This window comes from Lepisosteus oculatus, chromosome 12 (genome assembly GCF_040954835.1).
Source record: "Lepisosteus oculatus isolate fLepOcu1 chromosome 12, fLepOcu1.hap2, whole genome shotgun sequence".
Lineage (NCBI taxonomy): Eukaryota > Metazoa > Chordata > Actinopteri > Semionotiformes > Lepisosteidae > Lepisosteus > Lepisosteus oculatus.
Genome location: NC_090707.1, coordinates 35,688,101 through 35,708,089, shown reverse-complemented (window position 1 = coordinate 35,708,089; position 19,989 = coordinate 35,688,101). Strand labels below are relative to the sequence as shown.

The 19,989-nt window shown below is 39.8% G+C and overlaps 2 protein-coding genes across 3 annotated transcripts in view; one reads left to right on the top strand and one right to left on the bottom strand.

Moving 5' to 3' along the window:
* Positions 1-1,486: 1,486 nt before the first annotated feature.
* cnppd1 (cyclin Pas1/PHO80 domain containing 1) lies at positions 1,487-13,918 on the bottom strand. The gene is made up of 8 exons (XM_015359602.2): positions 13,743-13,918; positions 12,653-12,755; positions 12,032-12,113; positions 10,837-10,957; positions 10,104-10,232; positions 8,024-8,085; positions 6,118-6,235; positions 1,487-5,516 (listed from the first exon to the last, which is right to left on the bottom strand). Exons 1-8 carry the CDS (start codon positions 13,803-13,805, stop codon positions 4,920-4,922), a joined length of 1,275 nt encoding a protein of 424 aa, XP_015215088.2. The 5' UTR covers positions 13,806-13,918; the 3' UTR covers positions 1,487-4,919.
* Positions 13,919-17,809: 3,891 nt separating this feature from the next.
* The window catches only part of LOC107078852 (uncharacterized), a 29,042-nt gene continuing 26,862 nt past the window's right edge, over positions 17,810-19,989 (top strand). For both annotated transcript variants that reach the window (XM_015359502.2, XM_015359501.2), the window contains exon 1: positions 17,810-18,631. In XM_015359502.2, coding sequence (XP_015214988.1) covers positions 18,034-18,631 — 598 coding nt within the window. In that variant the 5' untranslated portion in view covers positions 17,810-18,033. The remainder of the gene's footprint in view (positions 18,632-19,989) is intronic.

The window sequence follows — 19,989 nt, the reverse complement described above, 5'->3', positions numbered from 1 at the left end:
TTGACTGTTCCGCTATTCTTGTCAGTTGTCCAGTTGAAATTAAGTTTATGAAATATTATTTATAAACTGAAACAGTAGTCAATGTTCCAGGAAGTTCGGTTATATATTAATATATTAATAGGTCTTATTAATTAGACCTATATTAATAGGTCTTAAGACCTTGGCTTGCTTAAATAATTTCTATTATCATTATCATGCAAGACACTTCCCTTGCTTTTGGAGAGAGGGGCCTGCCCCAGTCACCTTCGATCAGTTTCACACTTGCAACTGAAATATACAGTACGTAATCTGATGCTGTCTTGCCTTCACACTAAATCTCACATTGCATTTAAGCAATTATCCCAATTCTGGAATGCAAATATGTTGCAAAAACACAGTTAAATGAGCTTGGGAAGATGAATGTAGCAGGATCTTTCTTTATTAACTTCCCGTCACGAATAGTACACACTTTCCCTTTCCTTTCTAAATGAAGCTAGACACTGTAGCTGCAAAACACCACTAATGGTTTGCAACTTGGACTGGAACAACAGTTTTAATGAGTGAGTTCTCAATTAAAATGTACAAATAAAAATCTTAATAAGATTGACAATAAGGTCGATTAGGTTCTTGCATTAGCAATACTGCTGTATATCTGTATTTTTTCCACTCAGCTCCAGATTTAATCATAGAAACAAATCATATTCTGTTGTATATACACTACAGTGGAGTGTTTTGTAAACAGTGAGTAAAGACATGAACCTGCAAAAATACACTGCACTGCCTAGTTTTCATTGATACTCGGAAAAAATATTATTTTTCTTTCACCAGTGGAGAAGGCAGGGAATTGGCTATGCTAAAATGCACGTTAAGGGTAGAATAACCATAATCCTGCTAATGTGAGAATGTCTCCATAAACGAGCTGGGAGAGATTTCCAAAGTGTCCAATTCAGGAAGGGGTACCTCCTCTGTGGAGTTTGTATGTTCTCCCTGGGTCTTCCAAAGACATGCTGGTTAGGTTAACAGGCACCTTAAAATTCAGCGCGTGTTAGTACAGTATGTGCCCTGCTACAGGCTGGCATCCTGTCCAGGGTCTAAGGATGGATAGAAGAACTGTAAAAAGGAGGCTACTTCCTCATCAGCTTTGGTTAGGAGGAACACCATCACTATCAATTCATTAATGTAGGCTTTCCAATCCCAGTGTCCCTCCATACTTCCTAAAAAAATGCTGCCAATACAGATACTTGTACAATTAAGATCCATGTATATATATATAAATTGTATCTTACTCCATCACAGAATTTTCATCAACTTTGAAAAAATGTGATAGCTGACTTGTTCTGCTTGTCTCTGCACATAATATTGTGAAAAGTGTAAAAACAAATCCCAGGTCAAGTTTACGTTTGTTCATAGATGAAATTCAGAAGAGATATCTTTTTCTGCTGTATGCCCGTTAGTATTATCCACACTTTATCTTGTAACAAAAAGAACCAAATTAAAAGTCTCAAAATTAATTTAATCAAATTTATTTTAACAGTGAAGCATTATACAGAATTTTATACATTTTATGTTCTCCATAAGTTTAAGTAGTAAAAAAAAAATAACCTTGGAGCTCCTTTAAAGTCTCCCAGCAATGGTTTAAAAGCCTATTTTTGCCCATCACAAAAATGTAAATGTATACAGATGTCATGGCCAAACATACAAAATTGCATTGCACTGACAGCGGAAAGCCACACGCAGATGGTATTGACTATGGGTAGGAATATTTCCATCTTCGTTCAGTGCTTTTCAGAACAAGACAAGCAGTGAGAGGAAGAGTTGTGCAGGAAGTTCCTTCAACATTTTTGTTCTGGTTAGCAGATGGTTTTATCAGCACAGAACTAATCAGGCTCCACTTTGGTAATCCTGCATCTCAGACTGCAACCAGAAAATAATTCAATATCACTTACCAAGGTGTGACAGGAAATGCTCATAAAAATAATTCTATAGAAAAAAAAAAAGTGCAGTGCAACCCATATTCAACTTTCCAACATGTTCTCTTCTATGTTTCAACTCTTCTATGTTTCCATGCATTGTAAAGTTTATTAATGCACCTCAGTCCTGGCCTGAGCCAAGTCAGAATTCTGATGTTCTAAAAAATGTAAATATCAATTCAAATAAATGAAGTCTGATGTAAATTAAATGTTATAGACAGAATTGTCCCATGTTTTAAACAAAAAGGAAAATACTTCCCAAAATAAAATACTAACTGCTGCTGCATTTTGAAAAATAAAAGCATTGCACTGGATTCAACAGCTTTTACGTCACCATCCAATTCTGTTAATAATTTCTGCATAAGAAAGCTGTGTGTAAATAAAATACTGCTGATCTCTAAATGATAACACGCTAATTCCATTGTAACACACCACCTAAACAAAGTCATATAGTCACTGACTATGGGAGAAAAGTAAACTTAATACCACAAATGACTTTAAAATAACACAGGCCACAAAACTTAAAAAATGAGTCACTTGCCAGATCTTTTCATTTTCCACTTGCTATGTTTGTAAGGGTTAAAAATTTGGTAACGCTTTTAGATGCTCTCTGAATTCAGCAGTTATTCAGGAAGAAAAATCTGAAATGAGAAAACGGTATGTGTACTTGAATTCACTGTCCTCAAAAGAACTATCACCTAGAAATAGACAGGATTATATCCTATGTTCTAAGTCTTTAACTTCATGCAATGGGAACTGAATTCCTTAGGACTGAAAGGCTCCATCCTCAAAGCTCAGTTCCCTTATTTACTCATTCAGTGTAAAAACAAAATTAATATGCTGCACACTTCATGGAATATGTATGGAAAATCCACCAATTAAGACTTAGTTTGTATTACTTTGTGTAAAATTACTAAATCAGTGACAGGTGTTCAGAAGTTAAAGTATTTCAGTTTACACCTTCTGAGTATGCAGCTTCGCGTTTACAATAAGCCTAAGCCTGTTTCACTGTTAAATTAGCAATTTTATACATTTAAAGACAGCTGTTAAAACAATGTAATGGAAATGTCCTATAGAAAATGTTAATTGGAGTCATACCGCTGAAAATAGAATCACACACACAAAAAAGTTTTCACGCAGTCCGTTATTTCCTGTTCAGATGCCTTTTTTTGCCCCTGTTTTTTAACTCCAAAAAGATGCAAGTGATAATTCAAAGAAGATTAAGTGTAGCCTAAGACAGTGTTGCACACAGGGGTAGTACTGACTTGTGCTTCTTGGCTGGACTATGGGAACAATACAGTATTAAAAATACTGATGCTGCACAGAACAGACAGTTACAGAACGTTGTCAACCAAACAAAATCCTTTTTCCTTTGAATAACCATGACAGTATTCAGAGAGCACAGAAGAAGGGCATACAGTAGTAGCAAGTGAAGCTGGTAACATCAATTCTTTGTTGTGAGAATGAACGTTTCGAATGTTGCACTCATGCGCAGCATAACCACATCCTAAACGGATTCCAGCCTCTTCTGTAAACTCTTAATTAAGCATTAAAGCGCTTCACTTTGTAAATGAAAGCCAGACCTTCTCACACTTAGGAACTTTTCAAATAATTTACTTAAGACTCTACATCACAAACCAAGGAACAGAACCAGCACTCAGCATGGATACAGTGTTCCTCTTCTTCCTGCACTATATATTTACTTCAAAGTACGATTTGCTGGTTTCAAATCAGAAACCGCCACAGAGAACCTAGAGATGTAAAGCCTTTAGTCTGACATAGTGTATCCTGGTGCAGACGTGGATAATACCCCCAAATCCAAACTGTTTTAATAGTAGCCAAAAGCTGCACATTATGATACTCAAAGAAACCACTGTACTTATTACTGTTTTACTGTACTTCTGAACTCATGCTCTTTATTTACCAGTTCCTAATTAAATAGGAGCATAAATTCTGGCTCAAACAAGAAAAGACCTTCAAAACTTCAGAAAACGTTCCCAAGACTCTAGCAAACTAGACACACACTCAGCATCTAAACCTTTCCCTAGACCCTTAAGAAAAAAACAAAACGTCATCGGGTCTCTCACTCCATTTAAGGATAAGAGAACTACTCTGCCACATACCCAAACCTTCTGCTATATTTAAGAGGATGGTAAATCAAAATGATATATTTTCAGAATAAAAGTCCAAGTTCAGGTATACAAAAAAATAATACAATAAGCCCCAGAACATCTACAAACCTACAAAAAAATAGGTTTAGAATGGAATATTTTAGAATAATGGGGTAAATACCTTCATGGATTAATATGTACCAAATTCCTTACAAACAGTAGGACAGGTCATATTGGCATTTACTTTTGATTTATTTCGACCACATCTTAATACCATTTTCAGTTACAACTGACCTAGGAAATGTTTCTTTTTTGTAAAGATTAGAGGCACCCCGCCCCCAGTCACATCTTCAAGGCCGTTTTAAACGTTTTGTAAAAACAATTCTTTACTTTCCCGGGTGATTGTGAGAAAAAAATGTAAAAAGCCTCAAGTCGTCAGAAATCCACCAGAAACGTCAAGTTAAAAGGTGCGATGTGATCCAAACACACCGTGACAAATGCAGAATTGTTTAAATTAGGCATTTCTGTGCAGAACGTGACCACTTAGATGTGGAGAATCCGAAGATGAACAATTTTAAATACATCTATTTGCACTTAGAAATCTCTGTTATTGAAAGCGGACTGTTGACAAGCCTTCAAAGGCCCTTCAGCCGAGACTAAGTCTCTCATGGCCCCCCTGATCGTATCTTCACACATCCTGTCTCTCGTAAAATAGGAAATTTATTTACAGTCACCTTTGAAAAGTTAGGTTTGCAAACCGCGTTTTTTTATCAAACCACAAAAACGTGAAGACAAGAAAATTACAATTTTACAATTTTGTTCCCCACCCCCCTAAGAGAGTGGGATAAAACAGCCATTTCTAACTGGGGAGAAGGAAGGTTTGGGCCTTTCCTAACGGTATCACAGTCTCTGGGAAACATCGAGGGATACTGAGGGAAAGGCTGAACAGAGGGTCAAGCACCCTCCTAAAAAGACCCCTGTCGCTCACAGAAAAGGCCGTCTGTGAGGTCCGTCCCAGCAGGCTGTGAGGAGGAGAGAAGCTTGATCCAGTGGTATTGGGCGTTCCACACTGAAGCATTAACCTGGAACCACTGGGGACGCCCAGGCAACCCGAGCAGTGAAGTCCAGGAGTGGTATTGTCAGGGACGGGCTGGGGGTCGGAGGAGTAGGAGAGAGAGGCGAGAAACGAGCCCCAGAAGCAGAGCGTGGTGGTGGCGGTGGCGGTCACGCCCTGGTGCCCATCCTGACCGTCGTTCCCCAAGACGCAGCAGCAGCAGCGAAGGGCGGAGGCAGGGGGCTGAGGCTGCTCCAGGCCGGGCCGCTCCCCCCGGGGGCGGAAGGCGCCTCCATCCGGCACGGGGAGGGTGTGGGAGCCGGTCAGCTGCTGCAGCACCGCGGAGGACGCGATCAGCCCGGCCACGCTGGCGAGGTACACCAGCCCCAGCATACAGGCCAGCTGCGGGAGACCACACAGATCCACAAGGCTGAGTTTCCAGTCATTCCCAATCAATTCCAAACCCGGAGAGAAAAAAACCCCTCACCTCCTGCGGACAGGACCCAATAAAACAAGGGGTCCACATCAAGGTATTGTGGCCTAAAAGTGCACGAGATTAGGATTTCATCTATGTAACTACCTCGGGATATGAAAAAGAAGACAACAGGCCACTCCCAGGAAGCTATCATTGCACTAGAATCTGCATAACACCACTAAAAACTAAAAGTCAAAAACCAATACGAGTGGGAAGTACTAAATAAGCTGATATACATTCATTTGTATCAGAATAATCTCGTAAGAGAGCCCTTAACCCTAACTGCTCCAGGGGCGCCGTACAATGGCAGACCCTGCGCTCTGACCCCAAGCTTCTCTCCCTGTCTGTGTGTCTGTGTCTCCATGGAGAAAAGCTGGGGTATGCGAAAAGACGAATTCCTAATGCAAGAAATTGTACAGGGCTAATAAAGAAACAACAACAATAATAATAATAATAATAAATAATAATAATAATAATAATAATATTATTATTATCTTAGCAGAACCGGTGACATGAACGGCTCCTTACTTTGGTGAAGTGGAGATAGATGTTGACGAAAGCTTTCTGCCACACGGCCTGCTCCAGCAGGACACAAAGGTCGGTGTATGTAAACCAGCCTCTCTTCAATCCCTGCTTCTGGGCGATGCTGGGGGGGGGGGCGACAAAAAGGTCAGCATTTTACAGACCGCGGTACCTGAGATAATAGCCCATACTTAACACAATATGTAGAGACGCACAAAATCCGGGAACCCTTTGCAAACTACTCCAATAACAGGGGGCACGCCTAGCAAATGCGTGATAAAAAGGCGCACCAAGGCGACATATGGAAACAGGAATAATTCACATTGATTTTGCAGAACCTTTCCAACGTTATAGGCCTGCAGGCAAGCCAGCAAGAGTTGTAACTTAAAAATACCAATATAAGAGCTCATGGATCTGATGATCCCTCTAATTTTAGTACTTCTCTTTTGGTAACTGTGTTGGTACTGGATACAATACCTGTAAGTTACTTTTTTGTTATCTTGCACCTGAAAAAAAAAAACTGAAACATGTTTGACAGTGGTGTTAGTATTACAGCGCTGCTTACCTGGTTTCTATTCAAACCTCAGGTACAACTGTAATAAGGTTACAAGATACCTGACCGGTTTGGGCTGGGGGTAGTCCTGTTTGCACTGTAGTTTTTACATACAAGATAATCCAATGCAAATTCCCCTGTTATTTAGTTAAACACAGGGCAAGCCTGTACTTGCCAGGCTTCACTTCCTGAAAGATATCTGGTATCTATGAGCTTGTTCCTTTGAAAGCCGATTTTTCCTTTGAAATTCCTTATGCTGGTCACAATGAAATTATATAACCCCGTTGACTCTTGCAGCCTTGTGGATTTCTATTTAAGTGAAAACACTACCACACTGCGCATACATCTTATTTGTAGTGTCACACCACACACTGATGAATAGAACAGGCTTCAATGCATCACATTACTTAATCTAATTACTAAATATACTCTGGGTCCCCCCCCCAGTTTTCAGTTTTTTTTTTAAATAAAGAAAAGATGCCATGCAAAAAGCAAAAAAGCAAAAAAGCAAAAAAGCAAAAAAGCAAAAAAGCAAAAAAGCAAAAACCTCCTGTTGCCTTAAGTATATTAATGATCTGATTCTAGTGGTTGCTTACAAATACAGAGGTGTTTCCCATGGCTTGAAAACAGCTACTAAATAGAACTTGCGGTTACAGTTTGGCAAAATGTAGTTGTACGGGATGGAATGTGTACACTAGCTGATATTAACATACAGGAACTGTTTCAATCAAGAGACAAGCCTATTTATTAGATATTATCTATTAGCACTACTAATGCAGCTACTTAATGCATTAGTCAGAATGATAGTAGGTCACGGGTAACATTTGAAATACAGGATCATCTCAATTTTAACGAAAATGCACACATCAGAAGGCAACAAGATACAATGGGTGGGCAGTACAGCATGTTGCATGCTGGCCCTTGAATACATGATACAGGGCCAAAAATATTTAAAAAGGGAATAACATTGGCTTGAAGTACATATCAAACTACAGCAAAATGTCAAGCACAAAACACAGCAGTGTAGAACATATCATCCATCATTATTAGTAGATTCATCTGCATTTCACACAGGTTAATATGGGTCTCCATCTCTAGCCAGGAAATACATAACTTCTGTGCCCAAACTATTCTCTTCCATTAACTGGCTGCTAAGAAATAGGTCCTCCAAAAACTGACTTACATACTTATATACTACATGTTAATCATTGATTTTGGGATTGTCATATGAGATCAGGGTACAGATTATTCCAATTTTGCGGCGAATTATTGTGAATTCTGGCCTGTTACAGGACAGTTAATAAGATCACACGGGCCAGAATCGATGCAACAGAGAACACACAATTTGAACATGCCTACCTCGTTTCTAGCTGGCTTAAAATATCAAAGAATTCGCTTGGTTCAGCATAAAGGCTCCAGTCCTGCAAACAGAAGTCGCACCAATTAGTAAGCAGCACAGTTTTCCTGGGAAAATAGCAGCAGATTTATTTATGATGAAACATCTGTCAGCAAATGAATGATTAAAATATAAAACAAATTAAAAGAATCTATGTAAAAACTTCAAGCTTATTGGGAGAGAGTGGGTACAGCTTCCAAACTACCCTTGTGGATTGTTCCTTTATGAAAATCAAAAATTCAAAGCACCAGCATGATACGCGAGATGATGTTCTCTGATACTAACTTGCCACTACTGGTTTGACTGTCTTACTTTTGGTGGTCTCTGTCTGAAAAGTAAGTGCTAACTTAAAATGGCTGACAACAATTCAGATTAAACAGAAAGAATAGGTGCATAACTCTTAAAGATGCACAGGTTTTCAATATGCAAAAATAAACTGTCTGATTTGCCAGGAGGTGGAATCAGACAGCTTGGCGAGATCAAACTTCATTTCTTCACCCAGCCAATTCTAAACACCCGTAGCAAAAAGAGATCAGTTCAGTTAGAAGTTAATCATGGGCCGTGCGGTGGCTCTGTGGCTAAGGATCTGCGCCTGTGGCTGGAAGGTTGCCAGTTCAAATCCCGCGGCTGGCAGAGGAATCCTACTCCGTTGGGCCTCTGAGCAAGGCTCTTAACCCCACCGTATAAATGGCTGACCCTGCGCCCTGACCCCCAGCTTGCTCTCCATGAGACACACAGACAGGTATGCTTGTATATGGCCAATAAAGTGATCTTATCTTATCTGAAAAAGGACTGCAGAGAGCCATCAACGACAGAAGGGCTCCACCTGAAACGTATACAGAGTTTGCTTGTCCTCTCTGTTCCCTGCCATCAAACATTTTGACATTTTCTTTAATGTCATGCCTTGGTGCTTAGAGCCGAGAACTCAAGTTATTTGACGATTAATCATGTCGGAATTCTTTTAGGAAGCAACTAATTAGGTGTACCGATTCACATACTGACTCACATACGCGTGTGAAGCTGCTGCTGTAGCCCACCTGACTAAGATATTTTTGTCTCTGACAACTGCAAGATGTTATTATCTTGGAAACAGATCTTTCTTTTGAAGATTCTTAGCTATCAGCTGCAACACACATTCTCTACCCACTACATCAAACTCATCTCTTTTCATTCCAAGTCACAAAGTTAATTTAGGCAGGCCCACCTCTTAGTTTATTTGATTTTTATAATAGGTTGTATATCTATATCTCTATATTTATTGGTCTTTGATCACTCATGCAGAGATTAACACATTAGAAAGTCCAGGATTTACACTGGAATATGCTGCTATATTTTCACATTTATTTGGTTACAATGGATAACTGTCATCGTTAAATGATGTTCTGCTGATAAATATGTGCATATTTTCGACATGGAGGTTCTGAGCATTCAATTAGTACAGTATCCTGTGATCTTCCAAATTGAAAGAGATGATATCTTCCTCATATTGAACAACAGAAGTGCACAACAGTGTAACATTCCACCAACGTACTGACCTTGAACGTCGCATAAAATGATATGACTTTCTAGACGGCAAATGAGAAAAACATTGTTTTAAATATCAAAACAATACTACAGGAATGTGTAAAATTATAGCACTCGGGCATCAAATCTATACAGTAAGCAAGTATGGGAATTAAGATGAGAGACAATTTTACATGTTAATAATAGGAAGATCACAGGGCAGACACACTCACACCAAGGCCAAGTAACCCACCACTATGTCTTTGGACTGTGAAAGGGAAACTCAAACCAACCTGGGGAGAACATACAAACTCCACACAGATAACACCCCAGGCCAGGGACTGAACCCAGGGTCCCAAGGATGCAAAGCACCAATGCTAACCACTGCAGCAACAAAAAGATTATACATCTGTAAACATATATTCTTCAGAATCCTACCGCATATCAATAAAATCCCAAAACATCTGCCTGTTGTGTCAATCATGGTAAAGGTCGTTTTCACTTTAAAATGCAGGCTGAAGGACAATGAAATGTGCTTACAATGGCCTTGAGGAAGTTCATTTCCAGCTTGTTCACTGTTTGGACATCCAGTTTCCCTGCAGCTCCCCATTCGTCATTGAAAACCTCCTCCTCCTCTCCTTCATCATACAGGTACTTACTGGCAACCATCTGAAGGCAGACACACACACACAACTGATCGATTTCAATTCATCGGGTAACCCGTTAATTTAGCTGTTTTCCTCTAAAAATGCAGAAAGAAAAACTAAATCAAAAATCAAAAGCACCAGCACGATACACGAGATGATGTTCTTTGATACTAACTTGCCAGTACTGGTTTGACTGTCTTACAGTTGATGGTCTCTGTCTGAAAAGTAAATGCTAACATAAAACAGCTGAGCCCAATTTATATTAGAAAGAACACACGCATAACTCCTAAGGATGCACAGGTTTTCAATATGCGAAAATAAACTGTCTGGTTAAAATAAACTTGGGTTTCCCTGCTGGCCCATGGTCATCCATACCTGGAAAGAGCTTGCGTTTACAGTACAAATGAGCACTACTGAGCAGTCACCGACAATCCAATTTGAGCAGAGATACAAATATTTAATTCTGTAAACATAATGATATGCATTTAATTTACACCTTCACAAATTTTTTGATTAGATGTGATTCTAATCACGTGATATTTGATATGTGATTATATGCCTCAAATATAAAAAGTACACTTGTAAACACTTCGCCCATGCCAGTCTCTTAACAGTCGTTTACGTACCATGGAGATCAGGAAGAGGTCAGAGGAGGAGATCTGTTGCAGGTAGTCAGGGTTTCTGTGTCTCAGTCTTTCAATGTAAACCAGAGCTAGCATCATTGCGCAAGGAGAAATACAAGCTTCCCTAAACAAGCAAGAAACATCAACATAAAATTCAACAAACATCAACTAAAGCTATTAGCCACCCCTTGTACATATTAGCTTGACTGTAATAAGCAGGAATAAGCTGGTGAAATATTTTTCGCGATAAATAAACATACCAAATTAAATATCATTTCTTCAAATCTATCTACTATAATTTCTGGTCAGTTTAAGGTTTAATGAGCCCCAATGTTATGTAAGCAAGTAGTGCCGACATCAGTAAACACTGCCTCTGTGAAAATGGAGCTAGATTGCAAGCATGCTTTGCAAGAATTAATGTGGTAAACTGGAAAGCAAGCTGTTCAGTGATATGATCTGCACTGTAACTGGAGGGGCATCTATTTTCAGATGCTTTACATTACTGCAGAGAGCATTTACCACACATACCCTACAACCTGAAGCTTGAACAGCCCAGCCTTACAGTATGTAGTCCTACCTCCACTGAGCACGTAAAGCTTTATTTAAAAAAATGAAACGGGAGAGGACAGAGGGCAAGACCACAAATCAGAGTCCAACTAGTCTGCAATGCAGTTTGATCTATTTCTGTTTCTAAAGCACTTTACGCACTATGGCAAATGTTGGACGTTGCAACCTGGCTTTAAGAAACCGACACAGAGAAAACAAGTTAAAATAATGTTAATACCTCTCTGCTTTCGTAGCACAAATCATACAAAGATAACATCTTGAATGAATGAAGCTGTCATGCAACTGGAATCCTACCTCTTTACCTTCATGACTTTAAATCTAAAAATGTTTTACATTATTGCTTATAGCTGCTGAGGCAAAATGATAAGCTTCCTTCACATTTCCGTCTTCTCACCCATAAAAATGATTGTTTGCCGTGTCTAAATGAACATCGAGTGCACTAAGCACAAAATATTTACACCCAGTCCTATGGTCATCATGAGAGACATTCCAAGATTATTGCAAAAATAACAAATCACTATTTTACAATCAACTTTCAAGGAACTTTCAGTTTATCTGCAACCTTCTTTTCCCCTCCTGGGTCTGGTGCACACAATACTGCTGGTGCAAAAAAATTTAGGGAAAAACTAACCGTGCCACATGTGCTGCGTATTTCTTCTGAAGTTTGCGGATCGGACTCGGAGCAGATTTCTGAAGCAGTTCAACGGCGATATCTAAATGAAGAAAATCGAAAAAGAAAAAAAACAAAACAGATTTGTGAAGATTTGTGAAGGTTGTAAAAGGCTTATGCCTCACTCTTCATTGGGCAAAACCAAAATGTTAACTAATAAAATGAGCAGCATCATACAAGTGTTCCTGTCTGCCCCAGATTGATCAAGTTTATTAAAATCAATGAATGCAGTGGAGATTAATCTTGCAATCCTTATTAAGCGCTCTGGAAAAGTATAAATGCAATGAATGCTTTTATGCAACGTTCCTGGATACATACTGTATATTGTCTAATAATGGAACCATTTGCAAATCAAATTTATGTTTAAAGTTTTTTTCACTGCACAAATACCCATGGTACCTTTTAGAATCAGAATTGACTAGCTCAAGTTCCAGATCTAGAAGGATTACCTACTGAAATTCTAATCTGAATTTACTGACAACACAATCAGTCTGTCACAGGTCTGTAAAAAGGAATACAAAGCTAAGACAATTCCTGCAGATTATTAATCAAACATTTTTTCTTTTAAATCAGCCAACCTACCAGTAACAGGACATGAAAGGGCATCAAAAGCACAGTCTTTATCCAGTCCATAGTACAACCTCTTCCGAACCCGTTCAGAGAGCTTCTGATGGCTAGGAAGGAACTAGAAAAAAAATAGATTTGTGTGAAATTGAACTATTTTAATGGAAACCCTTTTGCGCAAATGAGTAATGAAATGGCGATCACATTCAGCTGTGCTAAGAATGAAAAAAAAACAAACAAACAAGGGAGAACTCCACTTCTTTTAAATGAAATGCTTCCTTGTAAATAAACAAGAATAAGCTAAGTTATTATGATCTCGAAATGGATTTTTTAGTAAGTTTTAAGTAAGTTTTGCTTTAACAAAAGCTAGCTCATAAAGCATTTAATAAAAAAGTATAATACACGCAAGAACCGAGTTCACTATAGGATTTATAGTAAGATACTTTAGGAACAAAAGTACGGTTAAGACTTAAGACTTAAGACGCAAGGAACAGAGCTGACAACGCTACGCGTGTGATGACAGCACCCCGAATGATGCACAAAAGAAGGGAGTGACGGACAAATCATTTAATCCGCGCCCGTCGCTGAGGCCTTCAAACAGGCCAGGATAAAGCCGCGGGGTCGAGTGGTACGCGCAGCCGTGATCCAGTGCTCCGAGCTGCCGTGCGCCTCATGAAAACAAACCGCGAACTCTGGTATTTGCGAATGGCACCCCAACCGTTTATCGAGAACCGTCATTTTTGTGAGCACGGGATGATAAGCAGTCAGATCTAAGTGAAAAAAAGTGAACGTGTGCGCTTAACTGAAAACTTTTTTGTCACTTTTTCCCGGACTAACGACATACCATATAACTTATTTGCTTAGTTACAGTATGTGCATGTGATGACACTGTTACCAGGTAGCTGCGGCAAATCAATAGATAAAACACATTTCTTAAAACGTGTACTTAATTACTATAAATGCAAACACTTCATTCGGAACAGATCAGAAGTCGCAGACATTTAAGGAAGTACAGGACAGGTGACTAGATAAGTCAGTCAAGGGCAGGACTCTTCGAAAGACATGACAGCAGGTTTTACAGCAATAAGAAAGAGATAAACGATCATACCGTGAACTCCTGGAAGTCAGAAAAAGAAAACGTCCTCTCATCAAACAAATCTTCAAAATCCATTTTTTGTTTTCAAGGAGACAACATGAAAACCCCCCGACAAACTGCGACGCTCACACCGCGCTGCCCTGCTCTAGGAAGACCCCCGGCTTCCTGATTCCAGTCTATAAAGACAGCGTCCCCTTACGACCACACCGTGTTACTGCAAAGTTGTGTAATGCGCAGGGGTCTCGCAAAAACAGCAGCGAGTTATCCTTAAAAACAGCAGTACGGTGAAAACGGCTGTTGAAGGGATATTGCTATTTAGCACCTTTAAAAAAAAATATGCCGATCGCACGGATAAAGACAAGACACAAAAGGTGTCAGTGGTGCCTTTATAGTTTCAATTCGTATAAGAAAGCGCCGGACGCACTCTGGTGGACAACCGTAATGTTAAAGCCCGATGACATTCAGTGTTATTTTTCACCGCCGTCTGTTAGATTGTTTTATAATAATAATAATAATAATAATAATAATAATTGCTTACACTTATATAGCGCTTTTCTGGACACTCCACTCAAAGCGCTCCACAGGTAATGGGGATCCCCTCCACCACCACCAGTGTGCAGCCCCACCTGGATGAAGCGACGGCAGCCATAGTGCGCCAGAACGCTCCCCACACACCAGCTCTCAGTGGGGAGGAGAGCAGAGTGATGAAGCCAATTCATAGATGGGGATTATTAGGAGGCCATGATTGGTAAGGGCCAATGGGAAATTTGGCCAGGACGCCGGGGTTACACACCTACTCTTTTCGAGAAACACCCTGGGATTTTTAATGACCACAGAGAGTCAGGACCTCGGTTTTACGTCTCATCCGAAGGACAGCGCCTGTTTACAGTGTAGTGTCCCCCGTCACTATACTGGGGCATTAGGACCCACATGGAGCACAGGGTGAGCGCCCCCTGCTGGCCCCACTAACACCTCTTCCAGCAGCAGCCTTAGCTTTCCCAGGAGGTCTCCCATCCAGGTACTGACCAGGCTCACACCTGCTGAGACTCAGTGGGTTGCTAGTTGTGAGTTATGCTATTGCTTCTCAGTACGTGCTTCATTACGACGTCGTTTGAATAGCTCGACTCACGTTATAAACCAATTCTTCTACGTGGTAAATCTCAAGAATGTCATATTTTTTCGTTGTTTTCAAAGTTTGTTTTGCCATAAATCTTAATGACCAAGAAACGTTAATAACCTGCTAATGGGGAGGTAACAGGTCAGTCGAGTTCTCAATCATATGTTACAAGACAGACACGAGTCGTGTTAAGTTAAAATACAGTGAGCGTGATTGTTTTCATTCTTTAGGTAGTTTGGCATTTTAAAGGCTTTTCAGAATAATGCCTGCCAACACCGAACATGTCTAATTTCATTTCTTAAGAACCACAGATGAGTTGAGGACATGCAGGTCATTAGGCCCATTTGGTAGTTGGCAGCTGATTGATCCAAATGATCTCATCCAGCAGTTTTTCTTGAACGAAACTTGGGTATCAGCTTTAACAATAAGGCTGTCTGTGCCACACACATGCCGGAATCAATCCTTCGGGTAAAGAAGTACCACCTGTGCTCTCGTTCGTGTGTCGCTGCTGGGTCCAGAAGAGACCGGTTGGGATGACTCAGTCAACGCCTTTGTGGATGAACTGAGCGAAGGGTCTGAGATAAGATGGCTTCTGCAAAACCAAAGGACGGCGCAAGGGAGAAAAAAACCCATCAAAACATCTAGCAAAACCTAACCAAACAACAAGGGCCAAGACAATATTTTATCGCGGGCAGACAGTCCAAGACTGGAGGACACCTCTGAGTGTCCTGTCCTTCGGGGTTACATGTTTATTATGGACTTGAAAAATATGAAACCATTAGTTTTTCTTTCCATACTATTATGAGTATTGTATTGAATTATGAGAATACAAGAGATGCACTAACTTTGTGTTTACTCCACACACACTATTCGAAATGACGATTTGACAACGCCTTTTGTTTGAAGGTAGCTGTCCAGAGAACGGTTATAGATAATATATATATTTTCTGCACCAACAACATCGAAAAGGAACATTGTATATTATTCTTTTTACAGTTATTTTACAGTGAGATTTTGACATTTATTACGCTACATGACGTGCTGCTTAGATTGAACTTATTTTTATGCATTTTACCAAACATACTATTGCATATCAGTTATGACTTCTAGCGTAAACTTTTACAAAGTAAGAAATTCTATAATTTTTAAATGGTGTCCATTTGTATTTAAGGATCCATTCTATACGATATAATCATCGAGTTTTGCATTTATTATTTAAATATGAAACAGGTAATGGACGAGATAACTGACAAGATAATTCATACTGGTTAAACTACGGGAAGGCCAATTTTATATTACTATTTATTACTCGAATTAACGGAACGTGGTAAAGGTAATTGTATGATGATTAGCTAAAGTGTATGATGACAATATCTAAATTCCAGTTGATCAACGGTTGAAAGATAAACTCCTGGGATATTCATCCCTGAAGGACACAATTCATAAAGTATAAGCATTATTTATCCTTCCTGTAAATGTACTAATATGCTGAAACCTACTGTAGCCTTTTCTATGTGCATCACCCAGTCTATTGTATAAAGAAGGACACTTATAATTTATAAAACGCGTTTTCTGTAGTTTCGTTCAATTTATCGCTGACGATCCCGAGTGTCTTTAACGTCTGAGACGCTGCCTTAAATCGTGCTTGTAGTTGTGTTGAAATTACTCTAGATGGCCTAACTCGTCCGCGTCTCGCAATTCGCATGTTATCTTGACCGAAAAGCAAATAAATGTGTGATCCGAGATCTAACTTCCTGGGACGTGTCCATTCATTCGTTGAAGGCTGTTTAAATTTCCTTACAACGAGCGAACCCACAACAGCTGTCTGTCCTTGCAGCAACGTTAGTCTTGATTGTTGTGTACATAGCTAAGATAAGATTTACACCATCACTTCTCAGCTCTTCTTGTAAAATACGCCAAAAGGGGAACCGAGACACCCAGACCTCAACATGAGGATGCAGGGATATCAAATTCGGAAAACAAAATTGACATCCCTTCATTGCAGATATTGCTTAGAATTTATTGCAGTTCTTCCAAACAAGACATACGTAACAATATGCAATTTAACTCGGTTTCACGTCTTCAACTGGTCACATGAACTATCAATTTCTACCGATTATTTTTTAGATTGTATATAATGCTTTTATACGTATATAATCAACTTCAATAACTGTTGTCTCTCTGAATCCTATTAACCGTAATACAGCTACAGCCAACCTGTCAACATATGTGGGTTTCATGCAGAGCTTGTCTTTCACTGTCGGTTTAAATTCAATGTTAATCGGCAGTAAAAAAATAATGGCGCTTTCAAATGAAAAGCTGCACAGTACTTGTTCTGTGGCAAATATAGTCTTCCACAAAGTAGTTCTAAAACTTAACTACATCCACGGCAATGGCGACGATATTATAAATAATAATGTACACGACTATTCTAATATTTTAAAGGCTGCGTTTTGTATTTTTTTTAAAAACTTGCTAAAATACTGTATAGAATTTAGGCGTCGCGTGTTGCCGCCGTTTTTCCTTCCCAGTTTTCTATCACGAATTGTGCAAAAATAGATTTTTGAAGTCGAATAAATAAATGTTCCGAGTAACTTTTGATTTTACGAGGTTCCTTGACGTTATTCCGTTATATTCAATTTGTGTGTGGGGGGGAACAAACTGAAACAATACTGAAAAGTAAGCGAAATATTTCGATGGACTTCGGCCAACAAATGGGGCACCTTGTTTTCGGCTTCAGCTGCGAAGTTCAAGAAACGACCGAGGGAATGACTACAAAGCTAGTAACATCATATTTCGCCACCTTTCCCTTCTATGTTATAAAAGATTATACGCCAGAGTCTTAGTGCGTTGTCCTGACAGGTTGTCCCATCCTCTGATACTGTTCGCCCTCCCCTTCTGATTACTGGCATAGTCGTCCCTGTGGGATGGAGTTACTGTCGCACATTAGTTTCGATCTGGATGTTAGTCTGACCCCCTTTGAAGTCTGCCTTTAATGAAGAAAGCAGCATCTCTCCAATTTGATTGCAACCGGAGACAGGCTGCGCCCTCCCTCTGGCGAGAACGCACAAAAGAACAAGTGGAAATTCATCCCCAAAAAGGCATTTTAAAGTATTTTTTGTTTCTTTTGAGAACTGTTTCACCACCCAATCCGTCCGTAAAGGTAACTTTCTGTACACGCTAATCATGCATCTGAAGTGGATACGCATATCCGTTTTAATTTTTGCGCTTTTCCTTGGGCGATCGCGGAGTTCCCAAATCAAGGCTGCCCGACTGGAACGCTGGGCAAAAACTGGATTCCAGTATCTGAAACTGAACCTCTGCCAGCGGGTCTCCTCCTTATCGGAACCCGAGTGTAAACGGCTGGCCCAGTTGCCCCAGACCGGTGTGGCAGTCTACGCCTCGGAACCGAACTCGGGGGAGAAAGTGCTGGCGATTCTCCCCGACTCGCCCAGTTCGAAAACAGGGAGACCTGCAATGGGCATGCGATCAGGGACGGGGTTTTCCAAGTCAGAGGTGCACACAGACCGCATCCGGTACTCGAATCAGTCGGGAGCAGGGTTTCAGGGGTCCAAACCAGGCTATGGTTTGGGTTCGGGTCCAGAAGTTGCTAAGCGGGTTCCGGGACTCGCCACAGAGCTCCTACCTGGTTCGACTGCGCATGACGCAGTGTTAGCTTTGGATCCGAGTCCGGGAGAAAGTTTTGGTCACCCCATCATCCTTTTCTACATTGACTTCAACATGAGCAAGAAGAAATGTGGACACAGGGAAGGAATTCATATGGGTAAGTCTTTTTGAAATCTCATATATTTGACACCACAAGTTCAAAAACGTGCACTCTGGAGACTCCGGACGCTTTGGAGTCTCTAAACAAAAGCAGCAGCAACAGCAAACCTACTACCAATAATTAAAATGATTATTATAACAGACTACAGCCTCTATATTCGAACAAATGGATTTACTACGGAAACGAAACGAAAAACAAATCAGACGCAACACAGCAATGTCTCTTAAACCAGCAATAGTAAAAAAAAATGATGTTTTTGTACGCTCAAAGCTGTGCGTGTTTTTTAGAAACAGTACCATCGTATAAACGGCGTATTATAAAATTGTGTAGTCTCTGCCTGAACACACAGAATTGTTCAGATTTGCTTTGAGAAGGGTTGGTGTAGTAGCATGTATTTTTGCATTCTCGAAATTAAAATGGTCAGGACATTAACATTTAATACAAAAAGATCTTATACTGTACATCGCACAGAATACCAGTTTTAATGCGTGTTAAGGTGGTGTTCTTATATCCGCAACTGTCTACGATTTATGATGATGGTGGAAGATGTGCGCAATATTACGAGACCACTAACTCATTTGTCCCTTAGTTATTATAGGGTTGAACTGGGTTTACTTTGTTTCTCTAAAAAAGAACAAATTAAGAAAGGAAAATATCCAGTTAATTCTTATTCTTCAAGGCGGATCTAAACAAAAAGTCCAAGAGATTTACCAACCCTGGAAATTCTATTTCATAAATATGCTGGTTTTCTTCCTGCTTTCCTCGAGTCCTTAACAAGCAGACCAAAGAATGTCCATTGCTTGATTTAGGAACGAGCATAATCTCAAAACCCCGAAGACAGTTCACTTAAAATTGTCGTGCGCGACTACATAAGAACTAGTCTTTGCTGGAAACTACTTTCACACACACATATATATATACTGTATAAACGTTCAGAGATGACTCCGGCATTAACAATCCACAGAGCCCACATTAGACTTTTAATCGCGGAATACAGTTGTGAATGTGCTTTGGCAATCCCTTCGCTTTTGGTTGGATTACAATTAGGATTTTTCTATAATCTGTCCTTATATTTTAGCATAGTTCACTTATAACGTACATCATGATATATGGGGCGTTTCAAAGGAGGTTGCACGAGTTTTGAAAAAAACACGAATAAGATCCGTTTGGATTCAAGACGGTTTCAGTTTTTTCCTCGTTTGTAAAACACGTTGAGTGCCGATATAGATGCAATCTCAAAATGTTTTGTCATTTTCAACCCCTCGTTTCCATTTTGTCTGCCCAAAATACTGTAAACCAGCTAATCGTTCCTGTCATCTTTTCCTTTTTACGCAAACTGTACTATTTTGAGTAGA